Here is an 11,265-nt window from a genome sequence, read left to right on the forward strand (position 1 = left end):
ATGCCAGTAGTCCAAAGAGTGTGTTCTCCTCGGATATAAAGAGTTTCAAGGAAGTACCTAGGGGTGTGTATGGGTCGGGTTTGGTCGGGTTGAGGGAATTTTTTGACCCAACCCACCATGGTGGGTCAAAAAAATTTGACCCAACCCAACCCATCATGTAAGTCCAACCCAACCCAACCCAACCCACATGGGTCAGGTTGAACCCATGAGTTTGACAAAAAAAAAATTATTATTATTAAATTGAGTAGAAAAAAAATATTAATATTAATATATTAAAAAAAACCCAAAAATTAGTATTAATGTAACTCCTTAAAGGCAAATGTGGGGTCTGTTAGTTAAAAAGATAAAGAAATCCTCAAAAGTGGGCTCGGGGCCCAACAGCCCAATCCGAGGACGCTTAGTTATCTGAGGATAACTTAAAAAATTTTGTTAAAGGGATAGTATAGGAGAAAGGAGTGGATATTGTATATAGTGGCATAACGCACGTTCGAGGACACCAAAGTCCGAGGTGAATGTAACTTTCATTTTATTCAGGAGACTCCACAAAGTTGTATCTGAACTGAAAATTGGGTATAAACCTAAGGAGGAGTCGGGGAAGGTATCAAATATCTTCCAAGGCCATCACCTCCACATTAAATGTTTTCCAGCTAATCCTCTGGCCGCATTAATGTGGAGGTGATACCTGAACAGTGACTAAGCAGCTTTATGGCCACTGGGCAAAAGTTCCGGTAGGTGCTGGATGGGACAAAAAGGAGCTCCAAAGATAAGAACTACACGTGTACGATGGAAATGGAGGATAGAACGGAGTATATAACATAGAAACGAATGAGATAAATAGGAGGATTTTCCATAAAAAAAAGAAAGGAAAAAAAAAATAGAGAGAAAGGCGGACTGAAACCTAGCCGAGGAGAATTTTTCTCATTCAATCAACCTAAAATATCTCTTGTTACTTGATGAGTATAGCCTTTCCTGTCAAACGGTACTAGTTCTTGTACCCATGCTCTAGAAATTTATTGTTTGGGCTTGAATATATAATATATTTTAAATATATATTAAATATGGGTGAGTCGGTGGGTCGGGTTGGGTTTGGTGGGTTTGTAATTTTATGACCCAAACCCAACCCGACCCGCTATAAAAAAATTTTTTTTGTAACCCAACCCAACCCACCAAGCCCTAAAAACCGACCCAACCCGACGGGTTGGGTTGGGTCGGGTCGGGTTTGGCGGGTTGGTAGGTTTTCTGCACACCCCTAGAAGTACCTAAGAGGTTCGAGTGACCTTTCTTACGGTTCCAATGATAAGGATAAATCTCAGGCATGCATAGAGATGATAAGAACGGATAAATATCTAGAGGAAAAGCTGCTACCACCACATTAAATGCACTGCAGCAACTTTTCTGGCCGCATTAATGTGGAAAAGACCCCTGAACAGTGCATTCTTAACTACCACCACTCACAGAGAACCATAGAAGATTCTAGATAGGGTATACACTCAAGTGAAGGCTCAGATGACTAACAAGTGTACGATCAAGATGATCTAAAAAGAAACTATATAATGTAAGAGGTCTCCCAGAGGGAGGGGGGAGAAAAAGTCTATGATATTTCTAAGAATGATACATGCAAAAGTTTGTCTTTTCGGACATGAATATATTCAAGTTTCAAGTTTGTTCTTATATTGATTCATCAGTAAAACCTTTATTGAATGTTGTTTAATTCACAATCAACCTAACTCTTTCACCCACTTTCTACAAATTTATTGTATTGGGCTTATTGGACTCATACTCCAAATCATTTGGTCTTGGGCCATAAATTTTGACCCTACATTATTTATTATAAAATCATTTTAGGAATTTTTTTTCATTGAAAATGAAAAGAAAAAAGTAATTTTTTTAACAATTTTTTTTTGTCTCTCATAAAATGTTTTTTAAAATAAATAATTAATGGATGCATGGATAATTTTTTTAACCCAACATTTGACCATAAAATAAAGAGATAGAGTTCTCTCTTTTAAACTGAATTTAGTAAAACTAATAGGTTGGTACTTTCACCATTCACACTTGGCGGTAAATTTTTTTTATCCCTACAGTGTGTGTTTGATTCCGATTAAAAAATCAACTTATTTTACTATTTAACTTATTTTTGTTATTATTTATAAATCTCACTGCACTTTTTAATATTGTTTTAAGTGTAGTACTGTTCTAGCTAACTTCCTACCAGACTTTGACAAAAAAACTTTCAATTTCAAAAAAAATAAAAGGATTCAAACAGACCCTGAATTGAGCCAGTCTCTGACTCTCACTCTCTGTGTCTGTCTCTCACAAATGCACGCAGAGTCATGAAACGTTGTGCAACAGAGTTAGCAACTCGAATAAGCCGAACTCTGATCTCCGCCTCAAACCACACGAAACCACCTCGTACATGGACTTCTTCGCTGGAGCAGACTCTGCACCAACTCGGTTGCCGCGACTCGCTCACCCCACCACTTGTCTCCCGAGTCATCGACCCGTTCCTCCTCACCCACCACTCACTCGCTCTCGGCTTCTTCAACTGGGCCTCTCAGCAACCCGGTTTCTCCCACAATTCCCTCACCTACCAATCCATCCTCAAGTCTCTCTCTCTTTCCCGCCAGTTCAGTGCCATTGACACTCTCTTTAAGCAAGTCAGAACTCACAAGATTAATCTTAGTTCTTCCGTTTATGCTTCCCTCATTGCTTCTTTGATCGTGGGGAAGAAGACCCAGAATGCTTTTTTGGTTTTTAGTGAAGTCAGCGCTGAAATTCGAGAACTTGGGCCTGATATATGTAACTCTCTTTTGGCTGCTCTTGCTTCTGATGGGTATTTCGAATATGCGGATAAGGTGTTTGAGGAAATGCTTCTTAGAGGTGTTTCTTTGAGCACTCTTGGGTTTGGCGTGTTTATATGGAGGTTTAGTAGAAATGCTGAGGTGGGTAGAGTTTTAAGCATGTTGGATGAGGTTAGGAGAGGTAGTTCGGAGATTAATGGGTCGGTTATAGCAGTTTTGATCGTTCATGGGTTTTGTCAGGCTTCAAGGGTGTCAGAGGCTTATTGGGTATTGGATGAGCTGAGAGGAAGGGGATGCAAACCTGATTTTATGGCGTATTGGATTGTCACGGAAGGATTTCGGGCCATGGAGAGTGTGCCTGATACAGAGAAGGTTTTGAAAAAGAAGAGAAAGCTAGGAGTAGCTCCAAGGGCTAATGATTATAGAGAGTTTATATTTGCTCTAGTTTCAGAGAGACGGATTTGTGAAGCAAAAGAATTGGGAGAAGTGATTGTTGGTGGAAGTTTCCTGATTGAGGATGACGTGCTTAATGTGTTGATAGGATCAGTTTCAGCATTTGATACTGGTTCTGCAATCATGTTTTTTAAGTTCTTGGTTGGAAAAGAGAGATTTCCTACACTTCTGACTTTGAGCAATTTAAGTAGGAATCTATGTAAGCATGGAAAGACTGATAAACTGTTAGAAGTTTTCCAGTTTCTGTCATCTCATGACTACTTCAAAGATTTGGAGAGTTACAATGTCATGGTTTCATTTTTGTGCAAGGCTGGGAGAGTGAAAGAAGCCTATGGGGTTCTTCAGGAAATGAAGAAGAAAGGATGGGGCCCAGATGTCTCATCTTATAACTCTCTCATGGAAGCATGCTGTAGGGAAGATCTACTGCGTCCTGCTAAAAGGCTGTGGGATGAGATGTTTGCAAGTGGATGTGGTGGGAATTTGAAAACATACAACATTCTAATTCAGAAATTCTCAGAAATAGGTCAAATTGAGGAATCTCAAAGGCTCTTTCACCACATGTTGGAGAAAGGCGTGGTACCCAATGCTACAACTTACACGTCCCTCCTAAGAGGGCTCTGTCAAGAAACAAAGTTAGAAGCTGCCTTTGAAGTCTTCAATAAGTCTGTTAAACAGGATATGGTTCTTGCACAAACCATATTGAGTACATTTATACTATATTTATGTATAGAAGGTATGTTCTTTACGCTCAAAAACATGTCCCTTGGACAACATTACATAGTAAAGCTATTTTTCTTTTCCCCTTCAAATTCACCTGGAAAAGTGTTTAGGTTTTTGATTCTATGTAATGTCACTCTATTTGGAAATTACTAGCTGTGTGTTTATGTTCATGCAGGTCATTTTCTAGCTGCTTCTAAGTTGCTCTGTAGTCTCACTTGTGATATAGAACATTCAGGCTCCCATGTAATTTTACTAAAATGTTTAGCTGATGCTAGAGCGGTTCCAATTGCCATTGAGCACATTGAACAGGTTCAAAAGGCCTCACCTTCAACATTGCAAGTTATATTTAATGAACTTTTGGCATCGCTTTCTTCGTGCTCAAAACCGGAGGCAATTTTACAGTTGCTTCAAGCGATACAGGAGATGTCTAATTTCCAGCAATAATGGTACTTGGAAGAGCATGATGTGCAGCAGATAACTCTCTCAATGTTACGCTGGGAAGCACTAACACCTCATTTGGGTTGCCGTGTCTGTGTCTAACACATATTGGACACCAGACCCTTATGGGACATGGTCGGGGTATATTTTGATTTTTGAATTTTGTTATAGTATTATCCGTTATTGCTCTTAAATTGATAAATGTTTAATTAACATTATATGTAAAATAAATGCTTGACAATATATAAAAATAAATAAATAATATAAATATTTAATAATTAATTAATATACACTAGCTGTGTCGTGTACTAATTTTTCATAAATTGTCATATCGCTGTATTGTACTCATATTTGCGTCTGTGCTTCCTAGGCTAGCAAATTAGTGTCATTCTGAGTGAAAATTTTGGCTCTGGGTCTGATCATAATAAAGCATAGCCATTACTGTTTGCTTTGTTCAATCTTATGGCAGTGCACTGTATGTTATTTTCCGAAAAGTATTGTTAAGAGTGGATGGAGAGAGTCCAAGAAGAAATGTGAAGAGACCTATCATGTACAGTACTAAAATACAAATTTATTGATGAACGCTACACATTTATTCTACGAATCGGCATATCTTCTGCATCAGCCTCTACTAAATATTTGTCTCTAAAAAATCCCATGTTATAGTCATTGCCATCATGTACTGCGTTTTGTTGTTGTGCCACCAAGATTGTAGTGTTGCCCAAAAATTCTGCTGAAGCCAATACCTCACCAATTGTTCCCAACTCTGTGCGTTCAGCAAAATCCTCAAGTCCCAATGTGAGACGCGATCGACTATCATGTTGTCTTCCCACCAGTATAAGTTCATATTTGTTCTCCATGGATCGAATCACAGAAATGGTCCCTGTCCCATCTGTCACCACTTCCTCAACGTACGTGACCTGATAGTTTCCTGCCATACGGAGTTTAAACTCATTCATCACCTCGCTGTCAAACCTCTTCTCCTCCTCATTGTCACCGACGACACTTCCACTAGCAAGGAATCGAATCACTACCAAGTTGATGCTGGGATGTCCAGCCATCCGTGCCCCTATAGCTAGTGCCTCTTGATCATCAGCTCCACCAAAGAAGAGAACAGCAACACGATATGAAAACCAGGTTGCTAATAAAGGCCTTGAGGTTATCTGGACACCACGGTCAACAAGGACTGCAACTGAGCAAGGTGCCCTATCAAGGACATTATGGTTCATGATCCTAATGGCCTTTTTGTTCGCCATTGCACCATTGTTCTTATAGAAAGGAACTATAATGAGGGAAGTCCTTTTGTTAAGTGCAATTGAGCACACATCGTCATGCATGGTTTTATAATAAGAAATTTCTGTAAAGGGGAAAACCTTGACAAATCCATGGCTGTTCTTCTCATAGTATCTGAAGGCATTGACAATGTGTTTTGAGGGATCGGCTTTGGAAGAGGGTCTTTTGGTCAGCTTGTGGGGGATGACAGTGGGGTTTGAATGGCCGACAAGCTCGAGGAGGTGGAGTAAGTAGATGGAGAGAGGGCTTCTTTTGCTTGGATTCAAGGCCTCAAGGAGGTTGATTATGGTTGGAACATTTTCTTGGTCATGTACGCAGGCTAGAACCCGGAGTTCAGAGTTTGGTCTAGAGTGCATCACAGTTCTTCTGCTATAGACCTGGTACCTTTTTGAAGGATCATAAAGGAACTTGATCAAAGGTGCGATGACCCCCATTACAACCATCATGGATATGCACATTACCACAAAAGATTCATAGTCTATTGCCTGCACAATCATAGAATACCACCAGATTTTCAAACAGGTTCAATAAGGAGATGTATTATTACAGATAGCAGTCATCAGCAAATGCGCAATTAGAAATTGTAAAAATAAGATAAAATTTGATGCATACCTTGCTGCTCCTGATCATTTTAAATATGACGAGCTCAAGTACACCTTGGGCATTCATGACAAGTCCCAGTGCCATAGCGTCCTTTTTTGGCATGTGGCAGAAAAGAGAAGTCAGAAAGGTTCCCAGAAACTTGCCTAGTGCTCCGATGAGTGCGATGAATTGCACTGTCAAATATTTTTTGAAGCTGATGGAAAAAATATTAAGAAGCAAGCCATTTTTGACAAAGTAGAGTGGCAGAAACACCCAGCAGGTGATGTGATCAAGCTTCTCAGCCATTGCTGTCCCTACTGGTGGCCCTGATGGAATAACAATCCCAAGAACAAAAGGGCCAAAGTAAGCATTTAAACCAATAGCCTGACAACAAAACCCACTCACTAAGATCGCTATAAACAGGGCAACGATGTAGCTTTCTTTCAATGGCTCCCCCAGTGGATTTCGACGTATCATCCATAAAATCGTAGGGCGAATAATAAAAATAACGATAACTCCAACAGAAATACCGGTAGAAATTATTGTTATCATTTTGAAACTGTCACCAGTTGTATGATGCGACAGAACAGTGAAGGTTATCACACAAAAACTGAAAATGCTACTAACCATAGAGGAAGCTAATGCAATTCTACCAAACTCAGAATTTATAATCTTGAGCTCAGTGAGGAAATGAGCAATCACTGGGAAGGCAATAATAGATTCTGCTTGTGATACTACTGGGAGTGAGTAGTTTGTCTTTGGCTCTAAATTTGTGAAATTTATCAAGACAGATGAAAAGGTGTAGGTTAGGAGCATTGGTAGTGCCACTGAAAAAAATCCAAGAGCACAAGACTTCCGGTTAAATTTCTTTAGCATCCATGGATCCATTTGCAGTCCAACGAGGAAAAAGAAGAACATGAATCCAAAAGAAGTTAGCATATCAATCACTATGAAGCCTCTGAGAGGAAATATGTTTCTTGCAAACCATGTAATTCGGCATAGAAACGATGGACCTAGGATTATACCACCCTGATAATAAATAATATAAAGCAATCAGTAAAAAACAATATGACATTGCATGCATGAGTTATCTTATTTAAGTTTTCGTTCTGATATCCTTATCATTTTGTAATGAGAAAAAACAAAAACAAAAAAGAGTTTGTAAACAATGGTTTTGTAGGGAGAAAAACTTACTAGGATTTGTGAGACCACGGTGGGTTGGCTGAAAGGCTTGAGGAGTACTTTAATGAGTAGCATGACTCCAGAGGCAAGAAATATTTGAAGCAGTAATAGAGGAAATGAGTAACGCAGAGGACTGGAGTTGAGGAAGATACCATCTGAATGGATCATCCATGTTCTTTTGCATAAGGATGTGAAACTGTCAAGCGGGTCGAGAGCTCTGGTGGTGGCATAGAGGGAAATGTCATCAGGCTCCATAGCATTAAATTTTATGGTGGAAATGGATCCTAGCGTCACGGTTGGCTTGGAAGTTTTTCTTGGGAATTTCCAAGGTTTGACACCATCTAGAAGGTGGCTCTGACCTTTCACACTAGAATAGAAGAAGAGGATGAAAGGATATGATACATGAAGAAAAAGAGAAATAAGAGATTGAGGTTATAAAAGACTGAGGTCAGCGAAAATACTGGACATCTCAGCCTCAGGTGGTCAAAATAAAATTACCTGTCGTTCCTCCAAAAATAATAATAATAATAACATTAACTGTCAATCTAGAATTAGTTAATATTAGTCAACCCAAAAAACATAGGACCTTCTGTAATTCATTTTGACGTCACACCACTTGGTCTCCAGCCTCCAGGTGGATGTAACACATCCTAACCCAATTTATTCAGCTAAATTTGCACATGGTTTTTTCTTTTTCCTTTTTTTTTTTTTTTAAGTATTTTTTACTATTTTTAACCCAAGGCTGTATTTCGCTCAACATAAAATATTTTTCGCCCGTAGGAAAATAGTTTTAAGTATTTGGTTGCGTTCTTGAAAATATTATAGAAAACATATTTTCTATTTTTTTTTATTATCTCCCAAGCACATTATATAATAAAAAAGTAAAATTGTAGATTAAAAAAAAAAAATTGTGATCGAGGTTGCTAGTGGCAGTGGTTGGCCACCAGAGATTAGGGATATTAGTGGAGGGTGGTGGTTGGGTAGCACATAGTGGAGGTAAGGGTGGAGGTTCAGTTGATGAATTGGGTGAGGCAGAAAATGGTTTACTGCCATAAGTGCCCTTATTTTACAAGCAACTATAAAACAATTTCCAGTTGACTAATTTTTTCAGTCATCCCAAACACTTGTAAATGCGGAAAAACTGTTTTTGGAAATCCCAAACCCTTGTAAATGCGAAAAACTATTTTCAGAAATCAATTTCAATTCGAAGCAAACACAGCCCAAGTTTCAATTCAGTTTCCATGTGTCTCACTACTAAAAAGTTATGTTATATAAAAAAAAATAGGAATGGCAATGGGCCGGGTTCGGGCCAGGTTTTTGCATACTCGGACCCGACCCGCGAGCTAAGACTCGAGACCCGGACCTGACCTGATTATTAATCGGGTTTTTTTTTTTTTTTTCGGGGGCCTGGACTCGCCTCGCCGAGCCCCTTTTAACTTCTTGGGCTCAAATCTGGCCCAACCAAAAAAAAAAAAATTTAAAGCTCAATAAGATTTTTTGCCTAAATTCAAGCCCATTCAAGCCATATAACGTGGCCCAAATGTCAAAATTTGGCATTTAGGCCACATTATATGACAACCAAATTAATCCAAATCATAGGGTAAATCATAACTAAGATTTTAATTATACATCTATACATAGGCCACGTTTACTTGTTAATTATACATCTATACATCAATAAATCATAACTAAGATTTTAAATCAATAAATCACCTAACTAAGATAACCATTTAATCATTAATCAATAAAATCATAGCTAAAATCACCAGCTAAACATAAAAATAAAATAAATCCAACAAGTCCAAGAAATAAATATCACAAGTCCAACAAATTAAAAAGCTACAAGATAAATCCCACTAGTCTAAGAAATTAAAGAGGCTAAGAAATTACAAAATGTCTCATCCTCCACAAACCAACAAATTAAAAAGGCTAAGAAATTGCAAAAGGCTTAGAATAATTACAAATCAACAAATTAATCCAACAAGTCTAAGAAATTAAAAAGGCTACTAAATTAGTAAATTATTACAAAATGTCTAATCCTCCACAATTGTGACACAACTCCCATCCTCTTCATTAGGCTCCTTATCATCAAGAATTGTTTGAAGTGTACAATCTTCAGACATAGTTGAAGAACCTACAACAACAATGAATTAAAAAATGGAATAAACTTCATCAAATTGTAACTAGCAAATATAAAAGTACAATTTTGATTTTATAAATAGAAATTAGACAATTGCTAACCACTGATTTCACTCCATAACCAATTCTGAGCACACATCATTGCCTCTATAGTCTTGGGATGTAGCCTACTACGATGTGGACTTAAAAGTCTTTCACTGGTGCTAAAGGCAAATTCTAAAGCAACATTTGTGATAGGAATGGGTAAAATATCTCTTATAATCCTTTGTAAAGTAGGATACTTGAGACCATTACTTTTCCACCATCCCAAAATATCAAAATCTTCACTTCTCTTCAACACTCCCTCGTCAATGAAATGATCAAATTCCATTCTAGTACTCCCATGTTTCTTTGAACTACTTGAACTATTGTTACAAACAAATCAAAAGATGACATTGCCCCACTCAACCTAAACTTCATTTTTGCCACAGGGCTTGAAGTACTTGCAGGAATATGAGAACTTCCTTATTATCTACAGGGGACTCATTTAGATCTCCATACTCATCAAGCAAATCATAACAAAGATTCTTCATTTTTTCAATCTCCAAATCAATATAACATAATAGAACATTCATACTGCCCTCTGGAAAAAAAAAAATAGAACTTTAAAAAGAGTTATTTTGATTCAACCTTCTCTTTTTTCGACTTGCCTAGTTGACTTATGTATATTTGTATACCAATTAATTACATAATATCCCTAGTTACTTGTATCTCTTCTAGGAATCATAACCGATTTCATAAATCTATGGAGTTCCCAAAAGATTTTTTTTTTTAATTTTTTTATTCATTATTAATATGAATCAAGGATCTCGTATATAACTAGAACGACCCTCACAAATTGCGAATACTAATTTGTTAAGAATTAATCGGATTGAAGCTATTGCGTCATCATTTGTTGGGATCAAAATATCAACGAGATCTGGGTCATAATTTGTATTGATTAAACAAATCGTTGGAATTCCCAAAATCATACATTCTCAAAGAGCCATATATTCTTCTTGCAGATCAACGATTATTACAATATCGGGTAATCCAGTCATATATTTAATCCCGCCTAGATATGTTTGCAAGTGAGATAAGTGTCTCTTCAGCATAGCTGAATCTCTTTTCAGAAGATGATTGAGTCTCCCCATATTTTGTTCCATTCTCAAGTCCCTGAACCTATGAAGTATCGTTTTTGTAGTACACCAATTTGTTAACATACCACCTAGCCATTTTTTATTAACACAATGACAACAGGCCCTTATTGCAACCCGTGCTACTAAATTGGCTGCTTTATTTTTGGTTCCAACAATTAAGAATTGCTTTCCCATACTTGCTGTATCAAAAACTAAATCGCAAGCTTCTGATAAAAAACGGGCAGTTCTAATAAGATTTATAATATGAATACCTTTACACTTTGAAGAGATATAAGGTTCATTCTAGGATTCCATTTACTAGTACCATGACCAAAATGAACCCCTGCTTCCATCATTTCTTCCAAATGGATGTTCCAATATCTTCTTGTCATTTATTTATCCACACCTCCTTTCTTTTTATTAAAAAAAAAAAAAAAAAAAAGAGATGAGGTGCCCTAAAATAGAAATAAATAATTGTTCCAATGGAACCTTCGTTTCTA

The 11,265-nt window shown here is 37.5% G+C and overlaps 2 protein-coding genes across 2 annotated transcripts; one reads left to right on the forward strand and one right to left on the reverse strand.

The window, feature by feature from the left end:
• Positions 1–2,246: 2,246 nt before the first annotated feature.
• On the forward strand, positions 2,247–4,625 carry LOC112034683 (pentatricopeptide repeat-containing protein At5g14080). The gene is made up of 2 exons (XM_024067504.2): positions 2,247–3,987; positions 4,150–4,625. Exons 1-2 carry the CDS (start codon positions 2,334–2,336, stop codon positions 4,416–4,418), a joined length of 1,923 nt encoding a protein of 640 aa, XP_023923272.2. The 5' UTR covers positions 2,247–2,333; the 3' UTR covers positions 4,419–4,625.
• A 277-nt stretch (positions 4,626–4,902) lies between these two features.
• Positions 4,903–7,859, reverse strand: LOC112034670 (cation/H(+) antiporter 15). Its single transcript, XM_024067488.2, has 3 exons — positions 7,482–7,859; positions 6,318–7,316; positions 4,903–6,190 (listed from the first exon to the last, which is right to left on the reverse strand). Exons 1-3 carry the CDS (start codon positions 7,722–7,724, stop codon positions 4,997–4,999), a joined length of 2,436 nt encoding a protein of 811 aa, XP_023923256.2. The 5' UTR covers positions 7,725–7,859; the 3' UTR covers positions 4,903–4,996.
• Positions 7,860–11,265: the final 3,406 nt, after the last annotated feature.

This window comes from Quercus suber, unplaced genomic scaffold, assembly GCF_002906115.3.
Source record: "Quercus suber isolate HL8 unplaced genomic scaffold, Cork oak 2.0 scaffold_382, whole genome shotgun sequence".
Lineage (NCBI taxonomy): Eukaryota > Viridiplantae > Streptophyta > Magnoliopsida > Fagales > Fagaceae > Quercus > Quercus suber.

What these genes read in the sequence shown, in the direction of transcription:
- LOC112034683 (XM_024067504.2), top strand. Translation starts at nt 2,334, where the DNA reads ATGAAACGTTGTGCAACAGAGTTAGCAACTCGAATAAGCCGAACTCTG. An exon ending in ACTATATTTATGTATAGAAG is followed by an intron (nt 3,988 to 4,149) that starts GTATGTTCTTTA and finishes ATGTTCATGCAG; the next exon opens with GTCATTTTCTAGCTGCTTCT.
- LOC112034670 (XM_024067488.2), bottom strand. Translation starts at nt 7,724, where the DNA reads ATGGAGCCTGATGACATTTCCCTCTATGCCACCACCAGAGCTCTCGAC. An exon ending in CCGTGGTCTCACAAATCCTA is followed by an intron (nt 7,317 to 7,481) that starts GTAAGTTTTTCT and finishes ATTTATTATCAG; the next exon opens with GGTGGTATAATCCTAGGTCC. An exon ending in AAATGATCAGGAGCAGCAAG is followed by an intron (nt 6,191 to 6,317) that starts GTATGCATCAAA and finishes ATGATTGTGCAG; the next exon opens with GCAATAGACTATGAATCTTT.